A 24,416-nucleotide genomic window follows, 5' to 3' on the forward strand; every position below is an offset into this window, starting at 1 on the left:
CACGGAATGTTTAGACTTTCATTCTTCCAAATCAGGCTTAACTTTCTTAAAAGCTGTTCAGATACATATATTTTCCTGAAAACAATTGTTGCACCATTTTTAGTCACATATATAATAGTGTTTCCGATCATCAGCCAATCTGGGGTTTCAGATAGCGTCAATCAATCACATACTCGATTATTTATTAAAAGAAATAGCCAATTTCTCCAAGTAATCGTATGCTATTGTATAGAAAGCCACTGTCTACTCCTCAAATTTCGAAATCAGATTAATTATTTCCTCGTTAGGATTCTCCTTCTTTCATTTGATCAAACTCATCTTGGTTTGCATGCCAATAAAACTGGCAGTCTTCCTTTCACTCAGACATCTTTGAGTGTCGAATAATATACTTCTCATTTCAATTATCGAGACTTTATTCTTCTCCATGGTTTCTACGAGGTGCATTAAAGTTCTAAGACCTCCGATTTTTTTTCTAATTAACTACTCACCCGAAATCGATGAAACTGGCGTTACTTCTCGACGTAATCGCCTTGCAGACGTACACATATTTCACAACGCTGACGCCATGATTCCATGGCAGCGGCGAAGGCTTCTTTAGGAGTCTGTTTTGACCACTGGAAAATCGCTGAGGCAATAGCCGCACGGCTGGTGAATGTGCGGCCACGGAGAGTGTCTTTCATTGTTGGAAAAAGCCAAAAGTCACTAGGAGCCAGGTCAGGTGAGTAGGGAGCATAAGCAATCACTTCAAAGTTGTTATCATGAAGAAACTGTTGCGTAACGTTAGCTCGATGTGCGGGTGCGTTGTCTTGGTGAAACAGCACACGCGCAGCCCTTCCCGGACGTTTTTGTTGCAGTGCAGGAAGGAATTTGTTCTCCAAAACATTTTCGTAGGATGCACCTGTTACCGTAGTGCCCTTTGGAACGCAATGGGTAAGGATTACGCCCTCGCTGTCCCAGAACATGGACACCATCATTTTTTCAGCACTGGCGGTTACTCGAAATTTTTTTGGTGGCGGTGAATCTGTGCGCTTCCATTGAGCTGACTGGCGCTTTGTTTCTGGATTGAAAAATGGCATCCACGTCTCATCCAATGTCAGAACCGACGAAAAGAAAGTCCCATTCATGCTGTCGTTGCGCGTCAACATTGCTTGGCAACATGCCAGACGGGCAGCCATGTGGTCGTCCGTCAGCATTGGTGGCACCCACCTGGATGACACTTTTCGCATTTTCAGGTCATCATGCAGGATTGTGTGCACAGAACCCACAGAAATGCCAACTCTGGAGGCGATCTGTTCAACAGTCATTCGGCGATCCCCCAAAACAATTCTCTCCACTTTCTCATTCGTGCACCCACCTGGATGACACTTTTCGCATTTTCAGGTCATCATGCAGGATTGTGTGCACAGAACCCACAAAAATGCCAACTCTGGAGGCGATCTGTTCAACAGTCATTCGGCGATCCCCCAAAACAATTCTCTCCACGTTCTCGATCATGTCGTCAAACCGGCTTGTGCGAGCCCAAGGTTGTTTCGGTTTGTTGTCACACGATGTTCTGCCTTCATTAAACTGTCGCACCCATGAACGCACTTTCGACACATCCATAACTCCATCACCACATGTCTCCTTCAACTGTCGATGAGTTTCAAGTGGTTTCACACCACGCAAATTCAGAAAACGAATGATTGCACACTGTTCAAGTAAGGAAAACGTCGCCATTTTAAGTATTTAAAACAGTTCTCATTCTCGCCACTGGCGGTAAAATTCCATCTGCCGTATGGTGCTGCCATCTCTGGGACATATTGACAATGAACGCGGCCTCATTTTAAAACAATGCGCATGTTTCTATCTCTTTCCAGTCCGGAGAAAAAAAAAATCAGAGGCCTTAGAACTTGAATGCACCTCGTATATTTTTCAGACAGAGCCAGGTATTATTGTAGAAACAAAGCAAATTTCACTGATCGGACAACTGAAAAAAAAAACTGAAATTATTTTAGGTGGCCTGTCTACGGTGTCACAAAATTGTTTTAATGGAATCCAAAGCTTAACAATTCTCTACTGTATGATTCTTTGCCGAAATGTGATGCCTCACATCTGCCTTATCTCCGTGAGTTACTGAGACGAAACAGCTACAAATCTCTCACAATGTTTCTATCCCGTACGTCCTTTCTTGACAAAAGACCACTCTTTTGTACAATCCTCCAAAAAGTGACACTTTCTCTTTCCATCCTTAAGACATTTTCGTAAGCTGTGATAAGTTTATCATACAGCAAGCAGTCGACAATAACAGTTTTTTTAGTCTTAGAAGTACACGTCACTACACACTTCACGCCCTATGTACCCACACTAAACACTTCAAACAATACTAAATTGTAACTTGTTCGTATTACGTTTAGAAAGAATCGTCTTATCAGATCGCTATTCAAATGGGAATGCCCGATTCTTCTGCATGGCGCTGCTTAAATAGTTGCAGCCCTGGTACTACGGGAGAAGTCCGGTGGTTTCTAGAATGATGGCGGTAGATCAGGCGGTGCTTGCACCGTCGATACAAGGTACACAACATACAATGCCATGCTGCGCTAACAGATGGCGTACCTTCGGTGCTTGAAGCAAGCTCGTAACAGATTTTGCAAAATCGGGACAAAATTGGGTCTTTTCGGGACGTTGGTACAAGAAGGTCAAATGGCTCAAATGGCTCTGAGCACTATGGCACTCAACTTCTCAGGTCATCACTCCCCTAGAACTTAGAACTACTTAAACCTAACTAACCTAGGGACATCACACACATCCATGCCCGAGGCAGGATTCGAACCTGCGACCGCAGCGATCTCGCGGTTCCAGACTGTGCGCTCGGCCACTCCGGCCGGCCAAGAAGGTCCATAACAGTGCTAGTCCCGATATAATGGGGCGGATGGCAACCCTAATGTTCATATTTTAGCTTTTTCTTGCATTGTCGGACAACTGAAAGGCAAGCATTTATCTCGTTGTTGGGTAAACAAAAAACAAATCCTGTATTCTTCCAACTTTTTCAAAGCGTTTTTCTGCGAAGATTTTCCACAGCTTTCTCAAAAATTTAGGCTTCACCCATTCCGAAACGGTGGAAACACCATCACTGTAATTAGCTGCAACAGTTTTTAGTAAACTTTCTTGTTCAACTTCTTTGATAGTAACTAAATTATCAGCGAAAATAATCGCAACACATTCTGGCTTAGTCGCCATGGAACAAAAACACAAACACAAAGGAAGTTAACAAACACTTGAATGCACTGTTGTAGACAGTGTAGCCAGCCATATTTATAGACTGGTGAGTCGGTGGCTGGGGAAGCAACTCAAGCTCGGACCCCCACCTCCCTTCACTAGCTATGCTCACAGCGCTCTCGTCCTCGAATTATTTGCATGCAGTACAATCTTAATTCCTGGTTTATTGATTTTCGGAGGCTTTTCGGGTAACGCAAGTTTCGGCTGACCCGAGTTCGGTTAAGCAAGGCTTTACTGACAAGGGAACCTCCCCATCGCACCCCCCTCAGATTTAGTTATAAGTTGGCACAGTGGATAGGCCTTGAAAAACTGAACACAGATCAATTGAGAAAACAGGAAGAAGTTGTGTGGAACTCTGAAAAAATAAGCAAAATATACAAACTGAGTAGTCCATGGGCGACATAGGCAACATCATGGACATCGTGAGCTCAGGAGCGCCGTGGTCCCGTGGTAGCGTGAGCAGCTGCAGAACGAGAGGTCCTTGGTTCGAGTCTTCCCTCGAGTGAAAATTTTACTTTCTTTATTTTTGCATAGTTATTATCTGTCCGTTCCTTCATTGATGTCTCTGTTCACTGTAATAAGTTTAGTGTCTGTGTTTTGCGACCGCACCGCAAAACCGTGCGATTAGTAGACGAAAGGACGTGCCTCTCCAATGGGAACCGAAAACATTTGATCGCAAGGTCATAGGGCAACCGATTCCTCCACAGGGAAACACATCTGATATATTCTATACGACACTGGTGACGGCATGTGCGTCACATGACAGGAATATGTTGTCGACCCACCTAACTTGTACACTTGGTGAATGGGTAAAAAGATTCTTCTACCTTGCCCGATTTAGGTTTTCTTGTGGATGTGATAATCACTCCCAAAAAAGTGATGAAAACATTAGAGTTTGTCACATAAACTGAAAATAAAAAATTAAACTTTTCACTCGATGGAAGATTTGAACCAAGGACCTTTCGTTCCGCAGCTACTCACGTTACCACGAGACCACGGCGCTCCTGCGGTCCCAGTGTCCTTGATGTTGCCTATCTTCCCATGAACTACTCAGTTTGTATACTTTGCTTATTTTTTCACAGTTCCATACAACTTCTTCCTGTTTTCTCAATTGATCTGTGTTCAGTTTTTCAAGGCCTATCCACTGTGCCAACTTATAACTAAATCTGAGGGGGGTGCGATGGGGAGGTTCCCTTGTGAGTATGTTAAAAATCCTACTGCATATCGACGTCACTGACATGGGTCTGTAATTCGTCGTATTACTCCTATTTCCTTCCTTGAGTATGGGTGTGATGGGTGCGATTTTCCAGGATTCTAGCACGCAGCTGAAGAAGCAAGGAATGATGTACATTTACGAATCTTCGCAACTCAGTTCGACTCGATATAACGCCAGGTTAGAGCCACTGTCGCTGCCAGACCTTGGCAGATTTATGCACTAAATTTCGCATCCTGCATATCTCCAGATCATCTATAAATTTAACCCTGTATTCTTCCTACTATGGTTCAAAATGGCTTTGAGCTTAACTTCTGAGGTCATCAGTCCCCTAGAACTTAGAACTTCTTAAACCTAACTAACCTAAGGACATCACACACATCCATGCCCGAGGCAGGATTCGAACCTGCGACCGTAGCGGTCGCGCGGTTCCAGACTGTAGCGCCTAGAACCGCTCGGCCAACCCGGCCGGCTATTCCTACTATGCCCCATAACAATAATAAGTAAAGTTTCGTTATTTGCTACCCTTTCTGGTGTTACAATTTAATGGCTAGAAGTGCGCACATAGTAAACAGTAACGGCAATATGACAATCCGTTGGGGTACCCCCGATATTACCTTCCGATGTATCTTTCCACACTACACTGGTAGGCCCAAGTCTCTTCACCTCTGTATTTCTCTCCAGTTCCTTACTGAATTAACACGATAAAGGGATCAGCCATTTTACTCTCCGGTACAACTCCTGCACTTTTAGCTGAATTGCAGGAGGATGTACTGTGGGACTGCGGGAGCCCGGATGGTGTGGCGGACGTCTGCACTGCGCTGTGGATGTAGACGGTCAGCTGTCCGACGCGGGTGCCGGTGATAACAATGCACGTGCACGTACGCGTCACTGTAATTCAGATGACAACGGGCGCACGGATTCGTGCCTGCACCACTGCATCAGCCGTTGCTGAACACACGACGAAACGCAGAACACACTGCGGTTGATGGTGCATCGATGTCAGCAAGCCCACCTGGAACCGTTGGCATGAGACTGGTCTATGAGCAAATGCGCAACTTAAGGAGCTTCAAATCATACCATCATCATGTAGCCCACTACTAATAATGAATAAGCAACTGGAACAATATAGTACATGAAATGTATAATGGAATGACGGCAGTGAAAATCTGTGCCAGACCGCGACTCGAACCCGGATTTCCCGCTTATCCCGAGCGGTGTTCTTACCTTTAGACTATCCGAGCATGCTTCGTGGCCAGACCCGATCTTCCATATGTCGTCAACCATGTGTCCACAACCTGCACTCGTGCATCCACTATGTCTATTCCCGTACAGGGGGATATTTTAATTGAGAGTCACTTGCCCGGTGGCGGCGGGTGAAAACGATATTGCAATGCCTGTGTTCTTCAGACACGTATTCACAACATTTCATGCATCTCACAATGGCTGCACTCTTTGAGGTTTCGGCTGTAATAGCCGCAGCGCCTGTTCTTTCAGAAATGCATGTATGTCCGGAGGAACACTGCATCATACTTCTGAACAAATGCAGTGCAATATCGTACTGGATTATACTGAAAAACTGTATTAAGCAGATTCTGCCCTAGCGTCAATGATGGTTGCGCGAGTGCAGTGCTCCCGAAGACATTAACTCCTACCGAAAAGTATCGATCAGCGACAACTGGATTCCATCAGGTTCAGTAATTATTGTGCAGTAATGCGTTACCCAGTAATATTGACCGCCTGAGATTTGTATTGACAGTTTGCCCAATATACTGAAGGGGACTGCAAAGTTCTATAAATATTGACGCCCGTTCAATATACGAGAGTGAGTCAAATGAAAACCTTAAATTTGTAATAACAAATCGAAATTTCGCGCCGTTATTATGTAAGTTAGTAAGCGTGCTACAAACAGCGTGCAGAATGGCCTGTAGGTGGCAGCATAGTGCAGATACACACATACCGTCGCAGTATCAGTATAAAGATGGCCATCCCACTTGCGGCGTGCACCAGGGAAGAACAGCGTTCTGTTATTCGGTTTGTGCGTAGTGAAGATGTGAAACCTATTGGAATTCATCGACGAATGAAGGTTCAGTACGGTGACGATGCATGTTTGTCACAGCAGCAAGTCTACGAATGGAGTAGGAAGTTCGCAAATGGTGTGACTTTGGTGGAAGATGTTCCTCGTCCAGGTCAGGCACAACGAGTTGTGACTCCATAGAACATTGCAGCAGTAGAAGTCATAGTGAAGGAAAACCGCCGAGTGACACTGAATGACATTGCAGCATGTTTACAGATTAGTCATGGGTCAGCACACCACATTGTGCACGATGTGCTCCAATTTCACGAAGTGTCTGCAAGATGGGTGCGACGACAGCTGACTCCTGAATTGAGAGAACGATGTGTTGATGCTTGTGAAGAACTTCTTCGGCTCTTTGAACGAGAAGGTGATGGCTTCCTTGCAAGAATCGTTACTGGGGACGAAACGTGATTTCACTTCCACCAACCGGAAACGAAGAGAGCGAGCAAGGAATGGCGTCATTCCTCATCACCAAGTGATTTCCGTAGCTTTGGACCACTCAAAGACGCAAGCGGAGGAAAGAGGTTCCATTCTGTTGAAGAGGTACGCCACACGGTGCATGAGTGGTTGTGCGGACTACCAAAAGAATTTTTTTTCTAAAGGAATTTATGCACTTTGTAAGCGCTGGAGGACTTGCAATGAGCGTGGGGGAAATTATGTTGAAAATTGATACATCTGTGTACCACTTCTGCACAATAAATAATATTTTAAAAAATATTTAAGGTTTTTATTTGACTCACCCTCGTACTTATTTTACCGAGTAAGGATGATTTCGGCAATACACGTATATTCCTGTCGAGACCGAAACAAATTAGATTTGCTCCGAACGACTTCCCGTAAAGAATTGAAGATCTCTAGGTTCCATGCATCGTTTACTGCCGACGCTATACTGTGGACAAAACTGTATTGTAAACTCTAAGGAAAGAAGTACACATCGCCAGGGAATAATCCGAATGGGTCGGAAATCAGTGTATCTGACTTGCACGTACAGACAAACTAATGGTGAAAAATCGGATGATTTATGTAAGAGATTGAGCTTCACAAATTCAATAACGCGTTGGTCTACCTATGGCCCTTGAGGTGCACGTCGACTAGCAAGTAAATTTCCGCAAATCGCCTGCAGAAGCAATTTCTGCAAGTTCTTTGACCTGGAAACACCCTCAGCAAGTCTACTTCCGCAAGTTCCGTCTACTTGCAGAAGTAGCTTCCGCAAATTAGTGGAAACAGTTTTTTGCATCTTACTGCAAGTATTTGATCAACTTGCCAGTTCGCTGGAAGTTTATCTCAAACTTGCTTAAGTTTTGTGTGGCCAATGCCGGTAGGATAATGTTGGTGTCAAAAAGGAGAATAGCACAAAGACCGATGAACGGAAGCAAATGTGCCATGTGAACCCTTAAACATCCACTGAAGGAAAAACACATCAAGAAGGAGTTGCGCGACATAAATGAAAGTTGGTAGGCATGTTTCTACGTATGAAAAATTAAGTCTATTCAAATTTCGCGCAAGTCGCGTAAGGGTGGCGCTAGTACGATGCAAATCAAGTTTGTTTTGAAAACGCTGTAACGGTCGTGAGCGTTAGTTACCTTTGCGCATGGACGTGGTGAGTGTGCCTTTAAAGGCAACGCCTCACTGAGCTTGAACGAGGTTTTGTAGTAGGGCTACGAGAAGCTACATGTTCCTTCTGCGATATTGCAGAAAGACTTGGCAGGAACGTAACCACTGCACATAACTGCTGGCAGTGGATGTCACTGGAACGTAAAGGTCGCACGATGACGAGCTCCAGACGGCCACGTGCACTACGGAGAGGGCGGACCACTTGTGTTCGGCTTGGGGCTCTTGCGCATCATACTGCATCTGCAGCAGCAACCTGAGTTGGCACCACAATGACACAGTCAGCTGTTACAAATCCGTTACTTCAAGAACAGCTCCGAGCTAGAGGCCTTTTTTTTGTTATGGTTTTAGGGCGCAAAACTGCTACGGTCATTAGCGCCCGGTCTGTGACTTAGGAAAAGGTAAAAAAACGAAACTGGAAACCAGCAGCAATGGGAGCGAAACTCAAAAAAGGTGGGGAAACCAAAAACAGAAGGAAAGCTTAAAAAACCACAATAGAAGGGGAGTTGTTTGTCCCCAAAAAAGAGCTTCAAATGACTGACGTCATCTCACTGGCACTAATGAACTCGAGAACGCGATCGGCTGAGCGCGTGTCATCTGCTAAAATGGAAGATATATCAGTCGACAGCTGTAGACGGACGCATAACGGAGTAAAATAGGGGCACTCAAGTAAAAGGTGTCTCACCGTCCACAGTTGAGAGCAGTGGGGCAGAGTGGGGGTGGATCGCCGCGTAAAAGATGTCGATGGCTAAAAAGACAGTGCCCTATCCGGAGTCTAGTTAAAATTACCTCCTCCCGACGACGAGTTCGGGATGAAGAGGTCCAAGCACAGCGAAGAGCTTTCACGTCCCGCAATTTATTATTGGGAAGTGTCGACCAATGTGCGTGCCATAAAAGAGCAACACGACGACATAAAACACTCCGTAGATCGGCGAAGGGAATCATGCGAATAGCTGGCTGAAGAAGAGAGACTGCAGCTTTGGTCGCTATGTCGGCCGCCTCATTTCCATAGATACCAACATGTCCTGGCATCCAGAGGAACGCCACAGAGACGCCTCCCAAGTGGAGGCAGTCCTGAATCCGGTGGACCAGAGGGTGGACAGCGTACAGAGCTTGGAGACTGAGGAGAGAGCTGAGCGAATCTGAGCAGATAACATACTGTACCCGCTAGTGGCGACGGATGTACTGGACAGCCTGGAGAACAGCGTAAAGCTCCGAACACTGGTCGGGAAGCCGAAATCGATTGGGGGTGTCGCCAACAATATAGGCACTCCCAACACCAAACGATGCTTCTGAGCCATCAGTGTAAATAAATGTGGCATCCTTCATTTGTGCGCATAGAGCAGCAAATGCCCGATGATAAACAAGAGAAGGGGTACCATCCTTGGGAAACTGACAAAGGTCACGGAGCAGGCAGTTCCAGGTCCGGGGCCGGAGCCAAGGCGGTGCTGTACCCCAAGTTGTCAAGAAAGTCTTAGGAAAGTGGAAGGAAAGAGAATGGAGCAGTTGACGGAAGCGGACTCCCGGTGGTAGTAGGGAAGAAGGGTGGCCTGCATACCCTAAATCCAAGGAGGCGTCGAAAAAAATGTCATGGGCCGGATTAGCAGGCATGGAAGACAGATGGCTACATAAAGACTCAGTAGGACAGCTCGCCGATTGGACAGCAGAGGTTCAGCAGTCTCAGCATAAAGGCTTTCCACAGGGCTGGTGTAAAAAGCTCCAGACACTAAACGTAATCCACGGTGGTGGATAGAGTCAAGACGCCGAAGAATAGACGGACGAGCAGAGGAGTAAACTATGCTTCCATAGTCCAATTTCGAGCGCACTAAGGCGCGATAGAGGCGGAGGAGGAGCACTCGGTCCGCTCCCTAGGAGGTGCCATTCAGGACACAGAGGGTCTAAAATCTAAAGTGTTGTCATCACATTAACTCACACTCGAGCACAAACTACTTTCAAACAGCCACTGAGCCAGAGGCCCTGTATCGTGCGTGCACTCCACTGATCCCAAACCAGCATTTCCAACTTCAGCGGCGTCTAGCAAGAGCTCATTAGAGGGCAGGATGGAGGTCTGTTATGTTTTCTGATGAAAGCTGTTTCTGCCTCAGTGCCACTGATGGCCATGTGTCGGTTAGGAGGAGGCCAGGTAAGCGCCTGCAACAAAACTGGACTTACACCTGGAGTTACGGTATGGGAAGCGATTTCGTATGACAGCAAGAGCACTCTAGTGGTTATCCCATGCACCCTGACTGCAAATTTGTACGTCAATCTGGTGATTCGATCTGTTGTACTGCCATTCATGAACAGCATTCCAGAAAGTGTTTTCCAACAGGATAACGCTCGCCCACATACCGCTGTTGTAACCCAATATTTTCTACAGTGCGTCGCCGTGTTGCTCTGGCCAGCTCGATCACCAGATCTGTCTTCAATAGAGCACATATAGGACATCGTCGGAGGAAATCTCTAGTGTCATCCACAACAGTATTGTCCGTTCCTGTATTGACCGACCAAGTGCAACAGGCATGTAACTCCATCCCACAAACTTCCATCCGGCAAACTGTACAACACAACGTTTGCATTCAACAATGTGCCAGTTACATCGGTTATTACATGTACAACTTTGCTTCCGCCGTTTTTTCGCCAGCATTTGACGCTTTAATGAAACAAATTGGTTATACATGTATCATTCAAAGTGTTTTCCATCGCTGGCAACTACTTTCTCCCAACTTTCGGGCAGTGTACGAATCCCGCGTCAAAAATTGTTCATCTTTTGAAGCGATCCACGAATCGATCCAATTTGTGACTTCTTCACGAGATCGGAATTGTTGGTCAGCCAAGCCATGCGCGCCATTGATCTAAACGTGATAGAGGGAGTAATGTCTGGAGAATACGGCGGGCGGGGTAGGATTTCCCATTTTAACGTTTCCAAGTACGTTTTGACCTCTTTTGCAACTTGGGTTCGAACGTTATCGTGCTGCAAAATCACTTTATAGTGCCTCTCGATGTATTGCGGCCATTCGTCTTTTAATGCTCTGCTCAAACGCATTAATTGCGTTCGGTAACGAATACCTGTGATTGTTTCACTTGGTTTTAACACATCGTACACGACGCCGAGCTGGTCCCACCAAATGCAGAGCACGATCTTGGAGCCGTGAATATTCGGTTTGGCCGTCGACGTGGAAACATGGCCAGGATATCCCCATGATTTTTTGCGTTTAGGGATATCCTAATGAACCCATTTTTTGTCTCTGGTCACAATGCGATGCAGAAATCCCTTCCGTTTTTGCCTATGAAGCAACTGCTCACAAACACACAAACGCCGTTCAATGTATCTTGATTTCAGCTCACACGGGACCCAAGTTTCTTCTTTCTGAATCATGCCCATAGCCTTGAGACGTTTTGAAATGGCTTGCTGTGTCACTCCCACTAATCGTCCAATTTTTCTTGAGTTTGACGCGAGTCTTCACTCAGCAATGTCTCCAATTCTGCATCTTCGAAAACATTCTCTCTTCCATCACTATGCCAGTCAATGACGTTAAAATCACCGTTCTTGAATCGTTGAAACCACTCACGACACGTTCTTTCGCTAATAGCGTCCTTACCATACGTACTTGAGAGCATTCGATGAGACTCCGCCGAATCGACTAATGTTTGAATGACCGAGGTCCAAGCTAACTTCGTGATGTCTGCAATCTTGTTTCTTTCGACCGCTACTTACCGTTGTCGCCACCTATCGGCAAACGGCGGAAGCAAAGTTGTACACCTTGTAAATGTACCAGCATTTCACATTTGCAATGGCTTATCTCACGCTTATGGTAACCTGTGATCTTGCAAACCTAGGCAAGCATTTCCGAAATTTCACTACTCTACATTAACTATTGTTTGGTACTTTGATTTTTTCCGTCGGCGTATATACTTGGTCACCGTCAGCCAAGAAACTGCCAAAACATTAACCGATTGGTTTGTTTCAGGCAGTAGAATGGCAGTAGAGCCGTCTTTGCACTTGAGTTGATTTTTAATCTTGGCGTAAACAAAAATGCATTATGTTCATGATAAATAATGTTTGCAAAAATCGAAGAGTAATTAAAAGGCGATTTTCTTTGTGATCTAGCTTGCCGATTTCTTTGTGATCTACCTAGCGGCTTTTTTGTATCCTTTTCTTGAATGCATTACGGCTGTCATAAAAGTAATAAATACTGTTTGCAAAAGTCGAAGAATAATTGAATGATGGTCTCTTGGTAATTTTTGTATCCTGGTTATTTTATTGTACAATAGACAGAAGATATTCGAAAATTGCATACGACATTCTCAATGTTTTTGATCTGAGCGAAGGCCTCTAATTTTAATCCATTCAGTAGTGTTTCCTGATAAATATGTACATCTCCGTGTCCATTTATTCACCCATATATTTCTTTTTTAACATTTTTTGTCACAGTTTTTCTTCAATAATAATAATAATAATAATAATAATAATAGTAATGCAACAAGGATGGAGACTGCTGTAGTTTTTATTAGCACGACACTGTAAACAATCACTTGCCAATCTCACGACGAGTCTCTAGTGGAAACTCTTTTTCAAGTACTTGAAGCAAGTTGCTGAAATTAACTTGTGCTAGCGACTTACAGAAGTAAACTTGCGCAAGTTTTTGTTCTGTAATCACCTCGTCAAGTGCTTGCTTAAGTTACTTGCTATTGGACAAGCGCTGTTAGCAAGCAGTTACTCGGCTTCGCACTGACTGATAGAAATTTTGGATGTCCTGAGGGGCATCATACCAAATTCTGTCCAATTGGCGCGTTTGGAACGTCAAAATCCCAAGATGGTTGGAGGGCACTTCCCACAATGTTCTAAACGTTCTCAACTGGTAGAGAACGGGCGCGGCGACTTTGCCAAGGTAGGGGATTTGGCAAGCACGAAGACAAGTAGTGGAAACTCTCGTTGTATATGGGCGGGCATTATCTTGCTGAAAGGTAAGCCCCGGAGGGCTTACCATGAAGGGTAACAAAACGGGGCGTAGAATAATATCGACGTGCCGCTGTGATATAAGGGTGCCGCGGATGACAACCAAAGAGGCCCTGCTATGAATAGAAATGTCGGCAGGTAACTGTAAAAGATATCAGCTTTTAGAGTACTGTTGTCTGAGTAAAATGGGGTGTAAATTATTTGTTTATATTACTATAAATCGTGTGATGTAAGTTACCTGGTCTTTTTTATGTCGGTGCAAACTTTCGTTTAGCAGTGAAAAGTAAACTGCATCTAGCATGGTATGTCCTCTATATACATGTGCCAGTAATCGGGATTCGACGTTCCGTCGACAAGATCATTAGAAATGGATCACAAGGTCGGGTGAAGTAAGGATAAGGACGGAAATCAGAAGTGTGCTTTTCAAACAAGCCATGACTTTGTCTTCAGCGATTTTAGGAAACCTAAATCCAACACAATCAAAGACCTGTATGGGTATGGAAGGTGTTTCAACGATTACCTCGTTGGTGATAAAAGCGTTCCACGGCCGCCACTATAAGAAACTCATTTACTATCACTGAAAATGGAAAATATATAAGCAAGAAAACTAATCGGGGTTATAGTAATTTTATTTGTAAACGTTCAGTGAAGATTTGGCTTTCCGTGAGGCAGGCTGCATTTGTAGATAGCGTGTAAGATACACGCCCAGTTCTTTATAATGTGTTGTGCACTAATTATCTCAATGAGCATGAATCGTAACAGATTTATAGATAACTTTATTTCCCCTTCCCTTGACTCTTAAAAACCGACTCGGGTTGGTTATTTAACACATACAAAAGTTAAAAAATGTTATTGTAAGTGTTAAACCAGTTTCCCGTTGTCGCTTTCATAGCGACTAGAACACGTGACTTCTTCCCGAGTATTTATAAACAAGTTACATGTCAACTATCTGTGGTCCTCTATTTCAGTCATTTAAGAAAATAAAGACTATGTACAAATACTATTTTTGTATTTATACTCTGTATACTGCGAAATGTTCAAAACTAAGCAGTTAACCAGTATATGGATACAACAATTTTCAGAATTTTATACACAATCAAGAATCTACTTAGCGTATTTTTCGCATTTAGGTTTCCATTACTAAAATTAATGTATCTCAATACATGCTGCTTGTACATCTAAAATTCTTTTCGTAGATTATTAAAAAAATCACATTTAAGCAGCAAATTGTACAATAATTCCCGTGACGTGTGTTCAAAATTTACGGTAGTTTCTGCGTTGACTGATTCATGGACCATGCTTTGGCGGTACGTCACACAACAACGCATCTGTCACGCACTGCATGCAATACACAAAACGGCCGGCAGTGCCTACAGTTGCCTCCCTCTAGTACTAGCTATTAATTATTTCTCCGATATACAATGGTTGGATTCCTTTAGATACACAGTAACATTTCTTCCGCTTTATATACGTGAATTTACAGCAACTAAATCTGGTGATGCTCCCGCATATGTATACAATCACAAGCTACTCCAAAGATATAAGACGCTATCAAGTATGAACTGCAATGACATCTCATCCAAGCTACGGCTTGATGTCATACCGGTTTTTACCTCATACTCTAACCTAAGCAATCCATGTGTTAATACAATATGTAACAAAACCAGACTAATGAGCAATAATAAGCAATTAAAATACGACTTTACTTACCACGATAAGCAACTAAGTAAACGTTTTGTTGCAACGTCTTCCCCGCGCTGATGTCACACACGCAAAGCACGAAGTGTGCTCACAACACAGCTACGGATCTGTCGTATTTTGGAACTTTCAAGTCAACCAATCGCGCGCCCGCTTTCCAGCCCCTGGCAGTGGCGTGATTACTGACGTAGTGTGTGTAGACACACGCTAGTCGATCAATGAATCCAAGTATCCACTGCGCAGATGCGGGTTTCCGCGAGGATATTCTCACTATCATCGAGCAGTTAGAAACATCAACTTATGATGCACGGACACAAAATCATAATGACCGCTAAGTGCCGTCAAAACTGCCGGTTAATAACATGTTTCACAGTATACAAAATACGTGTATGCTACTGCCCACTCGTAACATTTTGTTATTTGTTTGATACCAATTCTAGCAACATAACAAAGCCAAAATGTAGCCTTCCTGCGTGTGTTACAGACACATTCCATGATGCGTATGTTGGTACAAGTGACAGCTGCTCTTAAATTCAGCACGCGGGAGGCGTTGTAAGCTGAAAGTGTTTTGTGTACATGTATTAGTGTTTTGTTTATGAATGTTCGGACTGATCTGCAATTGTGTGTAATTTTGAAACTCTGGAAATGGTTGTGTTAAGTAATTTTCCACCTCCTACGGAAGGCATAAGACACCAACAGCCCGCCACTGTCGCACACGTTAACAACAGAGATATTGGGAAAGGCACTTTGTTTATAACGGAAAGGTGCGTTTCAACATGCTGAACTGACTTAAATTCTACAAGTGACATCAGTTACTAGAGAGTATGGCTTTTATTTCACATAGTATTTCTTGCTTCCATCCGTTGGTGTTAATGTAGGTTAAGGGCATATACAAGTTCCCAACCGGCATTTAGGATTGCAGTATGTGTTTAATTTATTATTTTATTTCTTACGCAGTGCATGTGGACGACATTGAAATAGAAATACGATAAGACTTTTATGTAGCATGAAAGAAAATTCTGTTATAATATAATTTCCTCTTTGGTCCCTTTAATGGTTTTTGTTTAAAAATGTGCACACTGTGATGTGCGAAATAGGTGCATGATATGCGATAAGTTACAATGTGATTTGATGGTAGATGTAGTTTTAACCTGTTTCTTAGTTAATGAATAAGATCTGTCAGCTTTTGAGAAAAGTAGCCTACTTCGTATCTACGCTATACTTAATTTGTTTAGAGGGAGAAAAAAAACAACAAAAAGGCATTTAATGAAAGTGATGAAATACAGTGAACCATATCATGGGTGATAACTCGATACTCCCTCGGGTAATTGGCCCAATTAGGGTGAGATACGTAGTGGTCACCGCTACTGCCCCCTCTTCCTCCTGCTTTTTTCCTAGCTTATTTGCGAGGTATTTACAGAATGAGCATCAAAATACTAGGAGACATATCCATTATCAGAGGTATGTTTTCTGAATGTAACGTGCAGTTTGTGTTTATGGCGAAAAGGATGTTATATTTATATGGCAAAATGCGTTTAAATAGTGTGTGAATGTAAACATTAGGCCAATCAATTATCGCAATGTTCATTTAGCTTTGCTGACTCGCAAGCAAATTATCGCCTTTCATTCAACCTTGACTTCAGGGTGCGCTACAAATCGGTCACTACAACCAACATTTTCCAAAGTTTAGATCTTTCCTCGATTACATCATAGGAACCATTGAAATTAATGAGAAAGGGTGATACATTATCTAGTCATATTCAGTACTGTTAATCACAGGCCATGGTAGGGTTCCTTTCTAAGTTAACGATAGCACAATAAAGAGGCACACCAACTTTGAGAATAATATCCCCCACATGTGCAATAATTTGTGAAACTAAAAAATTTACTGTGACGCAGACATACGACTTTTGTATACGGTACAGATACGTGTAACTTGATGAAATAGAGGGGCGTAGCTAAATGAACATAAAATCAAAGTGATTGTGCGCAGAGTCCTGATTATTTATGCAGTTCATAGTATCCATGACATCATTGTCAGTATGATGTTAAGCTTTAATCTTCCTTCCTTCTTCCTTTGAAAGCTCCAAATCTTAAGGATAATTTGTTGATTGCTGTACAGAGCTTTTTAGTGTTAACCCCTGGAATTTTTCTCAGGATGCTCTCATCTCTTTTACTGATACTTCATCCATGGCTGTATTTAAACAGATCTTGCTCCCAAGCACCTGATGTAAGTGGAGTGGGAAGAAATCCTAATACGTAATAAACACACAATGTACTGTATGGTGCAGTTCAGTCATTGGTAGAGTATAGATGCAGATGTAGATTGATGACCATGGGGTCCTCAGCTTATGAAGTATATCTTCACTTTATGACTGTTTGACTGTTTCTTGTCATTTCAGCAGTTTCTCAATGCCGCTGGTATTAATATCACTCAGCGTTAGCTGTGGTGCCAGAATAAAACTGGACAATACTCATTGATCATCCTCTGTGACGGAACTTTAGGAAGTTCTGCTTTTGTTTTGCTACAATTTCAGTTCTTATATTATTCCAAAGAACCTGGAAATTAAAAAAAAAAAAAAAAAAATATTGCCAGTAGAGTAGGTATACTGCCAGGGAGTAAAAGCATCCAAACAAACAAGAGCTTGAATATGTAGTCCTCCCTGTGAAGCTTTTGAGTTGATAACAGAAAATGTCCCTTTATGCTGAACATATTAATGAAATGTGAAAAGGGATTGTTTGATAAACTATCTGTGTTCTATATAAGCCATGGTTTGCTTGGTGGAGTTAAATCAGTGAAGTGAATGAGGAATAACACTCTGTTTTTTGAGATGTAACAGCTCAGAAGGTGACAAACTTATTGAAAGTTAAGGAACTTAAAGGGCACCCAGTCAACAGTGTGCTGCTTGAAACTTCATTCAAATGAAGATAGTGTTATAAGTTAAGATATTAATGGTAGACAATGAGAACATCGTAACTCCATCTGTCTGTGAAAACCTCGTAATTCCAGTAACTCCATTATCAAAGACAAGATTTGGAAGTGCACTGATGTCTCTAATATGTCAGTACCTAAGTTTCTAGTAGAGTGTTGCACATGTAGCACCTTTCTGCATCACACACACACATTTATTATTATTATTATTATTATTTTAAGAAATCATTTTTACTTCTCGTGTAAAATTTAGCAAAATGGAGTTATGAAGTTTATATTGCCTGTCATAGATATAATTGTTATAATTGAAGTGCAGGCCGAAGGCATCACAGAGGCTTGTGATACAATGATAAAGGTTGATTGTATGAGAGAGAGAACTGCTTTCAATACACCAGTATTACCTGGGTATCTCAAGGCAGGTTTCATTCAGGTAAGGTACTTGAATGCAAGAGATTTTCCATTCCACTGTGGGTAGTAGATGTGGTGCAACCTGTTGAAGACTTGGTCGTGCTGCTCTTGAATCTGAGACAACATGCTTATCCCTGCCATGGTGCATTAACTCCACAGGTTAGCATCCAGTCTGGAGGTGGGATGCCCTAACTTCAATGGAAAGAAGAGAGTCCAGGTAATTAAAGTTACAAAATGTGCACCATATGCTGAAGCAAAATAAATCTTCCAAGCATAACTCAAGAAAGAATTGTCTAGTTGAAATAAATTTAGCCAACTAAAGAACCCTTTCAATCATTAGATAGAGATAGTGCGTCCCAGGCTACAGCTCAGTTCCTGTCACCAAAATAGAGGAAGGCTACAGTCAGAGGTAAACTTAAGACTGTGAAATAAGAGTAAGTGCCATCTGACCAGGAAGCCTTCAATATAGGTTATGGAGATATGGACACATACGAGTTAGTAAAACACCACCTCTCACTCCTCTTTTTCTTTCACTTATAGTAACCACCATGATGAAGAGAGAAGGGTAGCAGAAACACCACTGAAAGATGATACCCAAAATCAGTGAATGATTGCAGCACACACAGACACAAACTAAAAATTGCATTACAGGCAAAACTTGTCTGTATTTGTCTACAAGATACATTCATCAAGCCCTCCGATTTCTCTTTGCTAAGGGGATACAAGCTTTGTAGGAAAGATGACAGACCCAAAACTATTCCATGAAAGCATAGGCATCCACAGGCATTTATGCCCCCCCCCCCCTCCCTTTGCGGAATACAGAGCTTTTACTAATTAAAATTTCTTGTACACAATTAAAAGTGATTTCCTGTGATTCCACTGCACCACTTATTTAGCTGGTTGTAGCATTATGTGGCTGGCTAATCTCAGTGATTCAGTGCTATAGCTTTAGCAATTGCTTTGTAACATAAAGCTTGTTTGCCAATTTTAGAGTCTTGCACTTTGCCCATCCCCAGCTAAATTTCTGTGGATGCTCACGTGTGAATGCCTGCTTGCAAAGTTTCAAGAACCAATTTTAAGTGATGATTCTAGGAATATACAATAATTCACAAAATATCACTTCCATAGGGATTGTAAAGACAAGATTACAGCACACAGAAAGTGCCCTCTGCTGTGCACTTAAGTGTTTCTGCAGAGTTGAGATGTATGTATAGATAGCCTCAGTTATGAATGGGTGATGAGTCATAAACTCAACGCCGTGCAGGGTAGCCATGTTGTCTAAGGCCGTCGGAAGTTGGTCCTCCCTCGGGCATGGGTGTCTATGTTGCCCTTAGCCTAAGTTAGTTTAAGGTAGATTAAGTAGTGTGTAAGCTTAGGGACCGATGACCTTAGCAGTTTGGTCCCATAGGTACTTACCACCATACAAACTCTTAAGACTCCTCGCCTAACACCATCATTTCACATGTAGCAAATGTGCTGTTTTTGTGTGTCCCAATGTGAACGTGTTGACAGTAAAGGTGTCGCAGGCCTCATTCAAGAACTCCTGCCACTATTTTCCTTATTGGACATGTCTGTGCACAGAATATGCTCTGAGGTCCTCCAGCAGCTGCCTCCGGTGTCAAGTTTTAAAGGATCTGCTTCTAATAAAATACTCATGCCTTCTAAATGTTATTAAAGTGACGAATTTCAGCACTGCATTGGCATTGTTTAGCAGCATAGGCCTCACGATATTATCACCTGCCTTGGAGTGGCTGCTTTGTTCAAAATGGTAAATAAATTACATTGCAGTTTCCTTTCCCTGTTATAATCCAGGTAGCTGTGAGAAAGCAGTAACCAAACATCATCTGCAAGAATGGGTGCTTCGTAAGACTGATTGGATGCTGCAGAGTCAGCTGTCTGTGTTAGGACACAGTGACAGCATTGAGAAGTGGCGGACCACGAAAAAGTGAACAATACACCCATTTTAAAATTTGTCTCTCATTTTAGGAGACATGGGTGAAAACAGATTTTCAGTCTGAATTGAGGAAAAGGACAGTGCTGCCAAAATAAGCAGCTGTCTATCTGCATTAAATGTAGTGTCAGCATTTTAAAAGCCAGGTAGACTTTCAGTGGACGCAAAAAGATGGCATGGCCCAGGTTTCTGTTCTGTATCTTTATTTTTTTCAGCAGAAATTTGGGAATCGATGATGATTTCTGGGAGAGATGAATATCTCCATTCTCTTCTGCAATAAATAATAACATCCTAATGTCAACTCCAACTCTTAGCAAACAACCCAGGGGGGAGGGGTTGGAAGTTTCAATTTCTGCAGTTCTATATGGAGTATGTTCAGTGCTGACTTGCATACAGTTACATTACACAGATTGTTTCACAATTCTTATTGCAGGCTTCTACATGCTGTAGAGGGGGAAGTAGCAGGTAAAGTTTGGATAAGGAAGCCATGTCTGGAAATGTACTGTTTGGATATAAAATAAGTTTGAAGGCCAGATCACTTTCAAATCTCTTGCATTATGGTATGCTCACAAACTGAGAAGAGAGTGCTTTCAACAGTTCTCATGGCAAGTGCAGTATAGTGTACCATTTTCATCAGAGTACAACCATGACTTCGAGGGACTGATACAGTTGCAACTAGCAGGGCTCACTGGTGCTCCATAACATGGCACACTGTCAACTTGAAGAGTGCATCCTTTGTCATGTAGAAGAAAACCAGACGAAACATGGCCATGCCTAGGGCTCCTGTAGAGCACAGACGCCCAAGCTCTTTATCTTAACTGTATGTATACTGTGAAGTGGGATTTGCTCTTAAACTTATTTTTCACCCAAACAATACATTTCTGGACATGGATTCCTTATCAAAACTTTGTCTACTAAGTCCCCTCTGCAACCCTATGAGCCTACAATAGAAGCTGTTAATACCAGTTTGCAAGAAAACTTAGCCAAAGGTATTAGATGTGCACTATGAGGATATTGGGCTGGCGACTAGTGCCTACTGAACCAGCACGATATCCAGGGCGTGAGCTGAGGCTCATGAGCCACCGCACTGTGAGGTGGTGTCTCCTCTTCCTCAGCACGCTAGTCCATTGTGTAATGTTGTCTATCTAGCATGATTTTGGCCAAGTATGACACCATCTTATAAAGAGAATTTCTCTTTGTTCACCGGAGTAGCCCAATTTTAATCTCTCATTACTATTTCGAAAATACATGTTTAATCAACACAAATTTAAGTTCTTTTCTCAGGAGACTGTCAGTTTCACAGCTCAGATCCACCAATATCTCTCCTTTCATGGCTTTTTATTCATGCTCCTTTTTTCCATATTGAAAATTATCGTAGGAGAAACATGAACTTTTAAGAAACGTCTGGCAGGTTAAAACAGCATGCCAGAATGAGATTTGAACTTGAGACCTTTGCCTTTCAAGCTTCCTGATAAGGCTGCCTTCAAAACTCTGTGATAAGGCTGGACGTCTAATTAAATTCACCCCAGGTATGGCAGAGCTCTGTAGTCTTTTGGGCCACCAAGATAAGCAACTATCCTGGGTCTCCTCATTCACAGCTGTATATCTGCTGATGCTTCTGTTCTTGCTGAGCATCTCACAACCCTCTTTATGACTGCAGTGGCATTCTCTTCTTACCCGGCCATCTTTCGAATGCATAAAACACGAGATGAACACATCCCTCCTATCCTGTACCCCGTCAACGATTCTTTTATTGACTGGTAACTGCTTAAGTCTCTTGGCTCATCACTTGATACAGCCCAGGTCCTGATTGATTCATAATCAGGTGATCCAACATCTGAATGTTACTCAGACTCCACCTACTCAGCATCTTCAGCTGTATTTGGCTAGGTGTTTTCATTTCACAGTGGCAAGATATCATCATCCCAATCCTAAAGCCACACAGAAAATCGACATCCATCTACAGCTAACAACTGACTAGCCTCACCGGCATGCCCTGCAAACAGCTTCACAGGATGGTAGCCCAATTTTTATGCTGAGTTGTGAAATGAGGTCTTATGGGCACTATGGTAAGGTTTCTGGGAGGGAAGATCCACAACTAACCATCTGGTTATGTTCGAAATGGCAATACAACAGGGTTTTTCTAAATACCAATACCTCCTTGCAGTTGCTCCCTGCCAATTTTTATTCATCACTTTTTATTTCACTGGTTGTTTCGAGTTAGAGATGGTACATCACTCAGCTCCTCATGGATCTAAGAGAATGGCATGCTGCAAGGATTCTTGCTGAGTGCTACAGTCATCTTCATTGCAATCACTGGGCTAGTGATGTGTTGGACAACTGGTCATCCCCACGCGGTACATCACAACTTTGACATTTGGTCAGCTCTCTATCTACAGCTTCAGTTGAACACCAATTCCAGGGTGCCATCCTAAAGGCCTTGGACCCTTTCCTGTGGCATCCATTTCTCTCCTGCAAAAACAATAGTTGTGCATTTCTATCATTCTCCCACAGCCCATCCTGATCCTGACTCCTGGGCCCCCAATGCTTGTACATTGTTGTACAGTTCAGAACACTCTCTCTCACTCACACACACACACACACACACAGATATATAGGCTATATCCCTCGAGTGGGGTTACCAGTTGGCATATACCTAGAGGCCTACTGACTGGACCCCCACATAACCTCCTTAGAATGTGCTTCATGAGTTTTCTTGCACCTTCCCCTCCTCCTGTTCTTCTTGATTAATACCCTGACCACTATTTCAAGGATCTAAAGTTTCACCTCTCAGTTCTTGAGGATTATTGGGGTGGTACCATCATTTATATTGGTGGCTGTAAAAACCATGGATAGGATGGGATATGCTTTCACATCGCCTGTCAGTCAGAAATATGTTTCTGGGAATGTGTAGAATTTTTATGGTGCAGTTGATAGCCATTAACACAGCCCTACATTTTATTAAACAGACCTTCCTCGACCATATTTTAATTTGTAGTGCCTTGTGAGCAGCCTCCAGGCTGTTTATCAGTGTTGCTCTTGTCAACCTCTGAACTTTGCTATTCACGACTTTCATTCTGACCTGAGTCGTACTGCCGCTCGGTTATTTTTCTCAGGGTTCTAAGTCATGTGGCTATCCCAGGGAATAAATTGGCTGGCTTTTTTGGCGAAAGAAATGATTACTCACTCAGTATTCGTGGTCACAATTACGGATTTGTGGGTGCAAATAGGATCTCTCCTGACTTGGACACTATCTGACAGGCTACTGTTCCCTCTATGCAGACTATGAATTGTCAGGGAGACTACTGCAGCATGGCTCTTCTGCTCGTGTTCTTCCCAGAAAGAATCCACTGTCCTATGTCGACTTCACATTGGTCGTACCAGATTAACCCATAGTTTTCTACATCAGCATGACTACTCTGCCGTTCACAAGTAAGTTCCTGGCAGATAGTTCTTCGAACCAACTTCATGCTATGTCTGTACTGTTCCACTTTCAAACAGTGTGCAAGCGCTTAAATCTCTCTGTACAAGCTCTAATTTCACTTGTTTTATTACGATGATAGTTTCTCCCTATGTAAGTGGATTCAACAAAATACACGCATTAAGAAAAGTTTTGCATCACCGGTTCCGAGAGTTCCAGAACCTGTACAGAAAATTGGAATAGAGTTCAACATAAACATCATTTCCGCCCTTTTTTATTGCTAATGAAAACCACACATTGCATGTTGTACCACCATACAGAGAGACCTTCAGAGGTGGTGGTCCAGATTGCAGTACACACTGGTACCTCTAATACCCAGTAGCACGTCTTCTTGCATTGATGCATGATTGTATTCATAGTGGCATACTAGCCACAAGTTCATCAAGGCACTGTTTTGGTCCAGATTGTCCCACTCCTCAACGGCGATTTGGTGTAGATCCCTCAGAGCGGTTGGTGGGTCACGTCCTCCATAAACAGCCCTTTTCAATCTATCCCAGGAATGTTCAATAGTGTTCATGTCTGGAGAACAGGCTGGCCACTCTAGTCGAGTGATGTTATCCTGAAGGAAGTCATTCACAAGATGGACATGATGGGGGCATTAATTATCGTCCATGAAGACAAATGCCTCGCCAATATGTTGCCAATATGGTTGCACTATCAATTGGAGGATGGCATTCACGTATCGTACAGCCATTATGGTGCCTTCCATGACCACCAGCAGCGTACATCAGCCCCACATAATGCCACCCCAAAACAGCAGGGAACCTCCAACTTGCTGGACTCGCTGGACAGTGTGTCTAAGGCATTCAGCCTGACTGAGTTGTCTACAGACA

At 43.0% G+C, this 24,416-nt stretch overlaps 2 protein-coding genes across 3 annotated transcripts in view; one reads left to right on the forward strand and one right to left on the reverse strand.

The window, feature by feature from the left end:
* The window catches only part of LOC124595539 (long-chain-fatty-acid--CoA ligase 4), a 260,221-nt gene extending 245,033 nt beyond the window's left edge, over positions 1 to 15,188 (reverse strand). Inside the window, exon 1 of the mRNA XM_047134315.1 lies at positions 14,824 to 15,188. The gene's annotated coding sequence lies outside the window, so the exon portion shown is untranslated. The remainder of the gene's footprint in view (positions 1 to 14,823) is intronic.
* LOC124595540 (methylosome subunit pICln) overlaps positions 15,016 to 24,416 on the forward strand; it is an 81,657-nt gene continuing 72,256 nt past the window's right edge. The window contains exon 1 of one of the 2 annotated variants that reach the window (XM_047134319.1): positions 15,016 to 15,575. In XM_047134319.1, the coding sequence (XP_046990275.1) occupies positions 15,457 to 15,575 (119 nt within the window). In that variant the 5' untranslated portion in view covers positions 15,016 to 15,456. The remainder of the gene's footprint in view (positions 15,576 to 24,416) is intronic. The other variant, XM_047134318.1, reaches the window with a different exon arrangement.

The sequence above is a fragment of the Schistocerca americana genome, chromosome 2 (assembly GCF_021461395.2).
Source record: "Schistocerca americana isolate TAMUIC-IGC-003095 chromosome 2, iqSchAmer2.1, whole genome shotgun sequence".
In the NCBI taxonomy this organism is placed as follows: domain Eukaryota; kingdom Metazoa; phylum Arthropoda; class Insecta; order Orthoptera; family Acrididae; genus Schistocerca; species Schistocerca americana.